This window comes from Monodelphis domestica, chromosome 1, assembly GCF_027887165.1.
Source record: "Monodelphis domestica isolate mMonDom1 chromosome 1, mMonDom1.pri, whole genome shotgun sequence".
Taxonomy (NCBI): Eukaryota; Metazoa; Chordata; class Mammalia; order Didelphimorphia; family Didelphidae; genus Monodelphis; species Monodelphis domestica.
Genome location: NC_077227.1, coordinates 426,915,757 through 426,929,129, shown reverse-complemented (window position 1 = coordinate 426,929,129; position 13,373 = coordinate 426,915,757). Strand labels below are relative to the sequence as shown.

The window sequence follows — 13,373 nt, the reverse complement described above, 5'->3', positions numbered from 1 at the left end:
GCTAAATGAGCCTTAGACTACAAATATGTAAATCTCAGAAGAGTACTATACTTAAAGACTTTTCAACTTAACGATATTAGTCAGACCTTATGAAAAACTACTCTTTTCTGATTACAAAAACTAGTTTTGTTACATGCCACCCAACAGACTGTAACCATCTTATACATACAATGCTACAAACACCTAGCAAAGTGCCTTCCATAGAGAATATGCTCAATAAAAAGTATGTAGATTGGCATGAATTCAGAACAAAGCCAGGCTATATGCAGTTCCTCCCTAACCTATACTTACCCAAAGGCAAACGATTTTTTTTATTAGCTGGAGTAGTTGCAGGAGACAACTGAGGAGTATTATACGAAGTCATTTCCAAACTGTTACTTTTTCCTGGCTTGGCCTGGGGTAGGTTTGCCAACAAGTTTTCAAGAGCCATTCGATCTTCTCTCAGTTGGTCACCTAACATGACGTTCTTCATAAAATTAACCTGCAAAGAGAATAAGTCTTAGTTAGTGTTCTAATACCAGGGCCTTGCTCACCCAGCATGTGAAGACTGCTTTGGCTGAACGGATGGAAGAAACCAATAAGAAGGTTCAACGGCTGAGATGGCGACGCAGCAAAGCACTGTGGAGCGCTTAGGGTGTGTTGGAGCACAAAAGACAACACGGCCATCCAATGCAGCTAAGGAAGTCTCCAGGTGTAACGATTTTTCGTGCCAATGGACCCAGGCTTCCAACGCTGAGAGAGTGGGACTGTCTCTGTGCATTGTAAACCTTAAAATGTCTTAGACTTGTGAATGTTGGAAATTTCACCATTGGTGATTAATGTGTGTCTGATTCCAGGAAAAGGGATAAAAACAAGGAGCACAGACTAAACCTGAATAGTGCCAATAGAGCCCACAAGAAATATTAAAGTGAGACTCGAGGTTGCGACGCTTAACTTATGTTTAAGTCGTAGGACTTCCTTGTATCTACACTCTTTACGAAGTACTCAAACAAGTACAAAGCTTGACTATCATGCTGGCTCCCTATATCCCTGAATGGAAAAAAAAAATCAGACGAGGGAATAACATTTCCCCATCAAAATAGAATTCTAATTCTTTTCTTCTTATATTATGGCAACTTCCTGTAGTTTTCGCTACAAATGGCTAAGTGAAATATTACTGCATTCTGTCCTACATACTTGTGGGATAGAAATTACTTTAAACTGGACCTATACAAGGCCTATTTTGAATTTTTCTTATGTTTTTGATTAGTTTTCTATTCTTTTGATAATTGACACATACACCCCCATAACTGAACATTGCATTCTGAGCTAAACTTGATATTTTTTAATACTTACTTCAGGGGGGATTGTATTTTAATTTAAAATCTAAGAATTTTTTTTTGAATTTTTTTGTTTGAGATTGTATTTTTATAAAAATCCAAGAATTTTGAATTTTGTTTAAGATTTTACTGTTATAAAAAATCAAAGATCTTGATTCTGTTCGAGAAATGATCTTCAAGAAAGAAGCTTGAAACTTTTATATCCAGAGAATGAACTGTTGCAGAAAGATGCTGAAAACCTACACTTCATCAAGAAGATCAAGAATGAACTTTGGATATGATTGATTGGACTGAACTTGTGATTGAACATTTATTGTAATTGTACACATTTATGCCAAAAGGGACTGCCCCTAATTTGGCTTTCTGTCAATGCGCCTAGCAAAACATTGGTTTTGCTTTCTTTTCTTTTCTATTTCCTCTCTCACTATTCTAATTTCTCTTAGAAAATTGAATATTGTGTATATCTTTAGTTAGAAGTGAATTTAGAACTACAAAATGATTATGTTAAATGATCAATGGGGAGACTAGTCTCCCAATGATCATCAGGGGGGATTGTAAACCTTAAAATTTCTTAGACTTGTGAATGTTGGAAATTTCACCATTGGAAGGTTTCATGCTTGTAGGGAATTTCCTACTGATAGTGGGAACTCTATTGGAATGTGAACCCCATTGGCATGGGAGGTTCCTCCTCCTCCCTTCTTAAGATTACTTTAGGACAGAAACCTTTTGCTGAACAATGGAAAAGGCTTTGACCTATGCTTAAGCATAGAACAGGAAATTCTTTGAGTCATGATTGATACAATAGAGATACTTGGAATGACAGAACCAGGTCTTGGAACTTCCAATCTCCACCCTGCTCAGGGTAACAGGATTTAGGAAGGGCTGCAGCAAAGAATCAAGATTTAATTATTTGAGAATATGACCTTCAACAGACATGTGCAAAACCACAGACCTCTGGGTGGTCCTGGGTTAAGCTAGAGCCACCATTGGCACAGGGAAGACATGGACAGTGATTGGTAGATGTGAGAACTGAGCGGAGGGAACGTGGATGGTTTCCTTAAAGATAGCGGGGTCTGAGGACTAGGGTGGTGGGAGAGGTTTTGCTCTGAGAGGTTGTGCTCTGAGAAGCTTGCTCTGAAGGAAGCTGAAGGTGGAGGCCCCTGAAACTGTTTCTCCATTTTGGTCATGTGAGTGATAGGGACTGATCTCTTTTCTTTGCCTCAGCTATCTAAGGGCTTGGGCCTTTTGGCCCAGCCTAAACAGAGGGGGTATTTAAGCCCTATTCCCTTCTCTCCCCCTTTCCCTCCCTCCCTCCCTCCCTCCCTCCCTCCCTCCCTCCCTCCCTCCCTCCCTCTCTCTCTCCCTCTCTCTCTCTCTCTCTCTCTCTCTCTCTCTCTCTCTCTCTCTCTCTCTCTCTATCTCTCTATCTCTCTATCTCTCTCTATCTCTAATACCTTTCTTCCTCCTGTTTTTAATTAAAAACTCCATAAAAGGTTGACTGCTGACTTGAGTTTCATTTAGGAATTACATAGCTGAATTCCTTGGCGACCTTAAATTAATATATATCAGTCTTTTAAAGTGATTTCCTTGTCACAGCATCGACTTTTCCACTTAAATCTTCTTCACGCACAAGTGTCTTTGTGCACACTCATCTATCATAGATGAAAACGCACAAAGACAATCGTCATCCTCGGTTACCAAGAGACTACTACTACCTAGTCTATTTTTCATAATCATACCCACATAAACTGTATAACCCTTCCTCCAAACCAAAATCATTTTGCAATAAAATCATAGATACATTATAACTAAATCATACTACAATGTCTCAAAATCTTGCCATAATATCTTTCTGCTAAGAACCTGAGATAAAAAATAATAACTGGTGATACTTCCTTGATAATACAAAAATTTCTCTTTACAACCCACTAAAGCCCACTTTTAGTAAACTGTCTCTAATCTGGAAGTCCGTTTTTGATGTCTAATATTCCCAACTACTTCTGCTCTTTTCTGTCAAGTTCTAATTCTTTGGTTAGTCTCCCTTGTGTCTCCATGTTTGTGAAATCAGAAGTGGGGAAATTAATCAGAAACACTTGAATGATAATCTCCCCCTTCCTTATAAAACTTATGGACTTGATCTGAAGACTATTCTCCTGACATGACACTCTCTCCATAAACACACAGACATTGGTCTGTAGCAACTAAAACAGTGGTATCTGATGTCTCTCCTCTCTGGAGATGAAGACTTGACAGTATCCTTTACCCTAAATCTGTATTTCTTCATGTCTCAAATGTTTCATTTTATAACCTGGGACTTTCCTTGATAAGTCAAAGCACATCATAATTAAAAGTTCTATTACATTATGCATTACTGGCTCCCTCTAACTTTCTGTGACAGCTTTCTCTTTCACAAAAGTTCCAAAACTGCTAGATCAAATGAGGATGTTTACCTTAAATTGTCCTTTCATGAAATCAATAAAGGAAATTGACTGAATTGATTCCTCTTATCAGCTATGCCCATTACTTTTTTTAAGTGAATTTTTTTGGCCTGGACTTTTGACCTAATTGGTATAGGAAAATTCTAGGCAAAAATTATCTTTTCTAATGAAGAATGGCACCTACTCTGCAACTTAGCAGTTTCAGAGTTTCCTAAGGCTACAAAGGTTTAACTGACTTGTCCAGGAGCATATATTCAATAAGCATCAGAAACATAACTTGAACCGAAGTCTTCCTAACTACAAAGCCTATTCTCTATTCATTTATACAAAATTTCTGTTATACACTGTGGGTTTATCAAAGGTAATTGACTTTGCTATTAATAGCAATGCAATGATCCAGGACAATTCTGTAGGACTTATGAGAAAGAACGCTATCCACATTTAGAAAAAGAACCATGGGAGTCAAAATCTAGAAGAAAATATATGATTTATCACTTGTTTATATGGGTATATGATTTGGGGTTTGGGGCTTAAAAGATTACAGTTGTCCCTTGCTATATCATGGTTCACTTATTGCAGCTTCACTATTATCACAGGTTTTTTTAAAAAATATATCTAATTCTGTATCACAGAATTTTAACTATATTGTGTGATTTTGTAGATGAATGCCATACTGTAACAATAGAAATGCAGTACTCCACTACCACTTGTACAAGTTTGAGAACATGAGATTGTACATGGCACACTATTGGCTTATGGAATGAAAGGCAACCAACAATAGCTCTAAAGTCTGTATCTTGGGCAATGCTTGGCTCAGTGACTATAGCAAGGTCTGCTTGCTCTCCCACTATGTTGCGGATGTTCACCAGTTGTGGGATCTCTGGAATGTAACTCCTGCAATAGGTATGGGATTACTGTACTCTATTACAAATAATTGAATAATATGAAAATGGGTTCAAGTTATTATACATATTTATCTGTATATGTATAACCCAGTGGAATTGCTTGTCAATTCTGGAAGGGGGGAAGGATGAGGGGAGGGAGAAATAATTAATCATGGAATCATAGAAAAAAAGCTTTTAAAAATTTTTAATAGAAAAAAAATTATGTCACAGTATGAGTATTACTATTCATAAGAAGAGGTAATTATCTGGATACTCCATTCTCTCCACGCAACAATTTTTAATAGTTCCTTATTGTTTCAAATATAAAATACCAATTCCTCAGTCTGGAATTTAAAATACTCCACAATCTGACTCCTGCCTACCTTTCCAATCTTCTTCTTATTATTTTACTTTATATACTCTCTGTTCCATTCAAAATGGACTGCTCATTATTCCATGGACACTACATTCCATCTTGTGTCTTTACAAAAGGGTTCCATCATATTAGCAAATGTATCATTCCTCATCTCTGTTATCTGTCTCATCTCCTTCAAAGCACAGGTTTAAAGCCATCTTCTACTTTAGGGCTTCTCAGATTCCTCCCTGCCCTGACTCAGTTATCAGCATGTTATCCATCTTGAAATATTGTGCTGATTTTTTGTATTTATTTTATTGTGTACCTGTTGATCTCTTTCTTCAATAGAAGGTAATATTCTTGAGAGTAATAATTTGTTCATATTTATCTTCGCCTCACCACCAATGCCTGGCATAGGAGAGGCATTTAATAAGTATTTGATGAATTAAACTAAATATCATACAGGTTCAGATTTCTAGAGTATTTTACAAATACCACAAAACGTTCAAAGAAAGAATAAAGCTAATACCAGAGTGATGAGCTGGCTGTAGGTCATATATACCACAGTTCTACTCAACCCTTCTAACAGGTTAACTGAAGACATTGGGGGAGTCTCCACAGCCCGGCCACCAATTACAACATCAAGGAATGCAGCAACACAACCCTGTTGGCAGAGGAAAGAGATCAATTAAATACTGACACTAGAATTACACGACAATATCCAAAAGTAAGACAGAATGTGCTTCTTCAAATGTTTTATGAAAAACTTAAAAAATTTATATCAACATATGAAATATATGGAAGTCATGCCTTTTTTGTGCTTAATTCTATACATGATATAAAGGAAGTTTCTTTTTTATAAATGAAGTTCTTTTATAGAAGTTTTATAAAAGCACTTTTATAGTTCCATTAAATTGCATAAATTTAACTTTTTATATAACAGAGCTAGAAACTTTTAAAAATGATTTTTCTATTAAATTCACCAATAGTACTAATATCTAAATATAACTTAAATCAAATACAAATAAGAGGATCATTCACTACACAAATAACAAATTCAAAGGACTAAAAATAGTACACGGCTTTAATTTAGATTTCCTAAATAAAATACATATGCTTATTTATTCTTACTTTGTCAAATTTACCAAGGCTGCTCTTTGCTCGAGGATCTCCCTCCTCTAAGCCAGTCATTGCCAACTGCTGCAAAAGTCGACCAACCTGCAATCAGAAATAATATTAGGCACTCTATACCAAGATACAGTCAAAATGGGTATATGATTTAAATATAAAGAGAGACAGTATAAGCAAATTAGAGGGACATCGAATTGTTTACCTAACAGATCTATGGAGAAGGGAAGAATTTATAACCAAACAAGAGATAGAGAACATTACAAGATATAAAATTAATAATTTTATTATATTACATTAAAAAGGTTTTATACAATAAAAAATAATGCAACCAAGATTAGAAGGGAAACTGTGAAAAAAAATTTTAACAAATTTCTCTGATAAAAATCTCATTTCTCAAATATATAAGAAACCAAGTCATTCCCCAATTGATAAATGGTTAAAGGATATGAATAAGCAGTTTTCAGATGAAGAAATCAAAGCTAACAATAATCATATGAAAAAATATTCTAAATTCCTCGTGATTAGAGAAACGCAAATCAAAACAACTCTGAGGTACCACCTCATACCTAGCAGATAAACCAATATGACAATAAAGAAAAATGATAAATGTTGGAGGGGATGTGGAAAAATTGGGACACTAATGCATTGCTGGTGGAATTTTGAACTGATTCAACCATTCTGGAGGGCAATTAGAAACTATAGCCAAAGGTCTATAAAAGAATGCATATCTTTGGATCCAGTGATACTATTGCCAGGCCTGTATCCCAAAAAGATTTTTTTAAATGGGAAAGGACCTGTTTGTACAAAAATATTTATAGCTACACTTTTTGTTTGGCAAAGAATTGGAAACTGAAGATGTCAGTTGGGGAACAGCTGAACAAACTGCGGTATATGATGGTGATGGTTATTGTGCTATAAGGAATGATGAATAGGATGATTTCAGAAAGAGCTGGGAAGACCCACATAAACTAATGCAGAGTGAAACAAGCAAAACCAGGAGATCATCATACATAGTAACTACAATATCATGAAATGATCAAATGTGATAAACTTTGCTACTAACAGCAATGCAATGATCCAGGACAATTTATCCACCTCCAGAGAAAGAACTGTTGGAGTAGAAACTATATGATTTATCACTTGTTTATTTGGGTATATGATTTAGGGTTTTGTTCCTAATAAGATCATTTGCTTATAAAAATGAATAATATGTTAATATGTTTTGCATGATAATGCATGTATGACCCAGACATAACTGCTTGCAAAATTGTTATTAAAATTTTAAATTTATTTTAAAAAAACTAAAAAAATATTAGGGATAATTCCTCTATAACAAAACATTGTCCACTAATGGATTTGTTGTGTGACCTCAGACAAGCTACTTATATCTTGACCTTAGTTTCCTCACATATAAAATAAGGAGGTTGAATTACATGATCTCTAAGACATCTTCCAGATCTAAATCTTATGACTTACGATCTTATAACAAATTAGATAAAGAAATTCAAACCTATACAAAGGTAAGAAAAAGGGGGCAGATGGACAGCTCAGTGGAGTGAGAGCCAGGCTTAGAGATGGGAGGTCCTAGGTTCAAATCTGGCCTCAGACACTTCCCAGCTGTATGACCCTGGGCAAGTCCCTTGATCCCCATTGCCTAGCCCTTACCACTCTTCAGCCTTGGAACCAATACACAGTATTGATTCTAAGAATGGACGTAAGGTTAAAAAAAAAAGGTAGGAAAAAATAATTAGCAAAGTATATTATATTCATTGACTACACATTGAAGTCAATTTGACAAGTCTTTAGTGGAATGGCCCAAGGATCTGTGCTTAGCCCTATGCATTTGAATATGTTTATCTATGAAGCTAGTAAAAGCATAAGTAACATGCTCATGAAGTATGGCTAACAAATTATATGATGAAGCATAGGAGGAATTGTGAATTTTAGTTTTACTCCATCCTGCTTAGTCTTTAGAATTCTAGCAACCAGGAATGTATACACCCCCACTTAAGGATTAAGTGTCGGGGAGGAAGGCCAATGACCAGCATGTGCTAGCAAATGACAAATCCCAAACAACTAAATGACCCCCCTCGACTGTCCTAAACCAAGCTTAATCCACCATTGGTACATATGAGACACAGGAAATGATGTAAAGAAATGCCTTTATATTTCACGTCACTTCCTATGAGAGGAACGCTTGGCGGACTTGGCCCTGGAACTCGACCCTGGAGCAGCTCAGCGTTAAGACCTCAGACTGCTTCCTTTTAGATGGTTACATGGTAAGTGATAAGACTGACTCCCCTTTCCCTTGGCTTCTGGAGAGGCCCCCTTGGCCGAGGCCTCTGAAATTCTGCCTGGCTCAGCCTGGGCCAGAGCAGTTCAATTCCCTTTTCCCTCTCTCTCATTCTTAATTTTTCCTTCTATTGTAAATAAACCACCATAAATTCCATTCTGACTTGAGTATTTCATTGGGATTTAGAATTTAAATCCCTGGCGACCAACTAAATTTATATTCAGTCTCGATCCCTAAAATTTACCCTTAACAGTCTGGCTAACAAACTGTATGATGAAGCATAGAAGATCTTAACAAACAGAAGAATCAAATCTATTAAAATGAAATTCAATTAAAATCTTAGACTGAGGTCCAAAATTCTCTATTTCAAAGAAAACATCTTAGATCCAAGCTGGTGCATTAGAAGTAACCCAGCTGAACTCTCTCAACATTATCCTCCAAACAACTTTAAAATAACACTTCAAATCAAATTTTAAAGCAGCAGAGGCAACAAAAGGTCAGGATGAAACCTTTTTCTGGCCTAAGAAAACTTAAGTCAATGCCAGGAGAAGTTTGTAACACCAGAAAAGAAAGTTGCCTGAAACCCACACATCAGTAGCTTTGGGATCTCTTATCCCAGAGAGAGTAAGAGTCAAACAACTGGTCATAGATTACAGGAGATCCTGGGTACAGGTAGCATAAGGAAGAGCTTTTACTATAGAGGGGGAAATGGGAGGGAGCTAGGAGGGCAATATTTGAACCTTGCTCTCACCAAAACTGGTTCAAAAAGAAACTTACCTAATAAGTATCAATCAATAAAGGGCTGGAGCAGAATCTAATATGCTTCAGTGGAACAATAATAACAAAAAAGCCAGGTAGCAATCATAAATTCAGATAAATCAAAAGCAAAAATAGGCCTAATTAAAAGGGAAAATTGAGAAAACTACATTTTGCTAAAAGGCAGCATAAACAATGAAGTAATATCAAAAAACTTTCCACAAGTTTCTTTAATTAGAGAAGGCCTCATTTCTCAAATAATGACTGAATGTAGAACTGAGTCACATTTACAAAAATAAGAGCCACTCCCCAATTGATAGATGGTCAAAGGATATAAACAAGCAGTTTTCAGGGGGAAAAAATCAAAGGTATCTATAATTATAGAAATAAATGCTCCAAATCACTTCTGATTAGAGAAATGCAAATTAAAACAATTCTGAGGTAGCACTTCATACCTATGAGAAATAACAAACAAATGATACAGGGGATGAGATAAAAATAGGCATTCTGTTGAATTGTTGGAGGAAGTGAATTGATCCAACCACTTTAGAGAACAATTTGGACCTGTAAATCTTGAAATCTCTCAGACTTGTGAATGTTAAAAATTTCCCCATCAGGGAATTCTTAATTGGAACAAATTCCCTACTGAGAAACATTTCCCATTTTGATGTGAGAACTCGCCAGGATCAGAAATGGGAGGACCTCTACTCCACTCCTACTTAAGACTGCTTTAGGGGAGAAAACTCATTGCTAAACAAAGAAAGTACTTGGATCCATGCTTATGGTGGGGCAAGGAGTTCTTTGAGCCAGGCCTGTTTTTAGAATTGATACAATGAGATGCTAGGTACCTAAAAGGGTCGGGCAAGTTTTCTCTTGATGAGATTAGTTGACTCAGCTGTGTTTTCTCTCGTTCAGACTTACTGAGGATCTTGGTCAACACAGCAGCATTTTTTCTCATTCAGACTTACTGAGAAGATTGGTCGACTTAGCAGGAATTTAGATGGGCAGTCCTTTGGAAAGCGTCTACAGTGATTGGTAGATGTAGGGACTTAGGGGAGGTGACATGGGAGAAAAACCCCTATATAAGAAAAAGCAGAATCTCTTGAGGGGAGATATCCTTTTGGAGAATTCCTTTTGGAGGATCTCTGATGAGGATCACTTGGGAAGAATCTCTTGAGAGAGGCTCTGGAGAAGGGAAGCTCTTGGAGGACAATCTCTAAGGAGGTCTCCCTGGAGCTCCTCTAAGGGGACTCTGTCCCTCTGGAGGCTCTGGAGAGAGGTCCTTTGGAACAGTCTCTGGCTGGAAGGCTCTCTGGTGAAGTCGGCTGAGATGGAGCTGGCCTGGTGTTACTAGAATCCTTGTTTAGTCAGACCTTGTGGTGAGTGTTAAAAAACTGACTGATTTCTCTCTTAAGACTCAGGTTTAGGCCATATTGGCTTGAGGTCCTTCATACTTATTCCTTTCTTACTCTCTCTCTCTTTCTTTGATTACTCATTGTATTGTTAATTAAAATCTCTATAAAACCCAATTGACTTGGGTATTTGAATAATTGGGAACATTTCCCTGGCGACCACCTTATATTTGATTTAAAAACCAAGACACTGTAGTGAAACATATTTCTGCGGTCAAATTTACTCACTCTCTCTTATATCTATCACAATTTATATCTTCCACCATTTTAACTCACTATAGTTTAAGACCTCAACCATTTTAAATCTCACAGACCTAGGCCAAAAGGTCTATAAAACTGCATACCCTTTGGCCCAGCAATGCTACTATCAGGTCTGTATCCCAAGGAAACCAAAGAAAAGGGGAAAAGACTTACATGCAACAAATATATTTAAAGCAGCTTTTTTTGTGGTGGCAAAGAAGTGGAAATTATGGGGATGCTCATTAATTAGGGGAATAGCTGAACAAGCTGTGGCATGTAATTGTGATGGAGTACTATTATGCTATGGGAAATGAGGAGGATGGTTTCATATAACAAAACTTACATGAACTGATGAAACGTAAAGTGAGAAAAAATGAGTTCATTGTGCACAGTAACAGCAATGTTGTAATGATGATCAATTGTGAAAAACTCGTGAAAAACTAACCAATACAATGAGCCAAGGCAATTCTAAAAAACTCATGATGAAACTCTCACCTCCAGGGAGAGAACTGATGAACTCTGAATACAAACTGAAGTATAATTTTCTCACTTCATTTTTCTTGCTTCTTTTTTAAACGTGGCTATAATACGAAAATGCTTCCCATAATGTCACATATATATTGATATCATATTGATTGACTTTTAGTGAGTAAGAGGAAGGGAAAGAAGTGGAATTCAAATTTTTTAAAGAATGCTAAAAATAAATAAATTTGAAAGATTTTTAAACCAATTTTATAAGAACATGATAAGAAATGATTAGATGGCAATTTACCTGAAAAAAATCTACTACAAACTTAGCCAATAGTATGATATGGCAACAGCAACAAAAAACTAATATATCCTTAGAATACATTAATAGAAGAATAACTTTTTTTTAGAACCCTTACCTCCTGTCTTAGAATCAATGCTGTGTATTGGTTCCAAGGCAGTAGTGGAATGGGTTAGGCAATGGGGGTCAAGTGACTTGCCCAGGGTCACACAGCTGAGAAGGGTCTGAGGCCAAATTTGAACCCAGGACCTCCTGTCTCAAGGCCTGGCTCTCAATCCACTGTGACATTCAGCTGCCCCCAGAAGCAGTGTAACTCTTTTGATTGTTCTTTTTATAAACAAATCATTGGTTAGACCACAAAAGAAGTAGTATGTCCAGTTCTGAGTGTTACAGTAAGAACAATGAACAGAGTATCCAGGAGGTAACCAGGATTGCTTTTGTCAATACCCAAGACAGAGAATGGTCTATATTACATTCATTGAGTCACAACATTTTAGAGTAGAAATATATCTAAGAGAACAAAGAATAAGAGATCTGGAAAATTACACAGGATGTAATAACAAAGGATCTTTAAGTTTAGAGCTAAAAGGGACTTCAGAGCCTCATTTACTCCAATCCTCTCATTTTACAGATAAGCAAAATGAGGTCCAGAGAAGTTAAATGACTTGCCCAAACTCAGAGAGGTTAATATTTACTAAGTGACAGCCAGATCAAGATCTGCTGTGACAACAGTAACTATACTAATGAAATCACAGCACTTCTTAAATATAATAATCAAGTGTGATAAAATTCAAGGAAAAAAGATGGCAGATATAAATTTTACCTCAAAATATTGTCAAGTAGATTTTACTGACATACTAAGAAAAAGCAACAATTAGATGTGAACAGCTAGGTAGCACAGTGGATAGAGGGCCAAGCCTGGGGGCCTCAGTCACTTCCTAGCTGGTGACTCTGGGCAAATCACTTAATCCTCACTGCCTAGCCCCTGCCACTCTTCCATTTTAGAAATGATATTGGGGGCAGCTGGGTAGCTCAGTGGATTGAGAACCAGGCCTAGAGACAGGAGGTCCTAGGTTCAAATCCGGCCTCAGCCACCTCCTAGCTGTGTGACCCTGGGCAAGTCACTTGACCCCCATTGCCTAGCCCTTACCACTCTTCTGTCTTGGAGCCAATACACAGTATTGACTCCAAGACGGAAGGTAAGGGTTTAAAAAAAAAAAAGAAAGAAATTATATTAACACAAAAAGGTTAAAGTTTAAAAAAAAAAGACAACCACCACCAAATTTTAAGGCCAGGGCTTAAATTCTGGGTTCTTCACTTATGTGACCACTTCACACACTTAATAGCATGTGGTAAATATCTCTTGACCTCAGTTTCTTTATTTGTAAAATGAGGATAATAACAGCATCTAAATCAAAGGGCTATTATGAGGATCAAATGAGATAATTTACATACAGAGCTCTGCAAACCTTAAAAAACCATATATAAATGTCAGCTACTATAGTAGTTGGTTAAATACAGACCTCAAGTCAAGAAGACCATTCAAATCCAGCCAGAGACTTGCAGTAGCTCTGTGACTCTGGACAAGTTCACTTAACCTGTATGCCTTAGTTTCCTAATCTATAAAATGAGGAGAATAACAGCACCTACTTCCCAAGGTTGAAATGAGGATAATGATAAAGTATTTGTACAAATTCTTTGAAGACCTTAAAATGCTATATAAATACTATCCCTCTATCAACCTTATAGGGTTAGGGTACAAAGTAAATGGTAATA

At 36.7% G+C, this 13,373-nt stretch overlaps 1 protein-coding gene across 21 annotated transcripts in view; it reads right to left on the bottom strand.

Annotated features, from left to right (window-relative positions):
- GAPVD1 (GTPase activating protein and VPS9 domains 1) overlaps nucleotides 1-13,373 on the bottom strand; it is an 89,525-nt gene that overhangs the window by 46,180 nt on the left and 29,972 nt on the right. For all 21 annotated transcript variants that reach the window (XM_007474648.3, XM_056812140.1, XM_056812142.1 and 18 more), the window contains exons 4-6: nucleotides 6,128-6,214; nucleotides 5,526-5,660; nucleotides 292-481 (exon numbers count right to left, since the gene is read on the bottom strand). In XM_007474648.3, coding sequence (XP_007474710.1) covers nucleotides 292-481; nucleotides 5,526-5,660; nucleotides 6,128-6,214 — 412 coding nt within the window. The remainder of the gene's footprint in view (nucleotides 1-291; nucleotides 482-5,525; nucleotides 5,661-6,127; nucleotides 6,215-13,373) is intronic.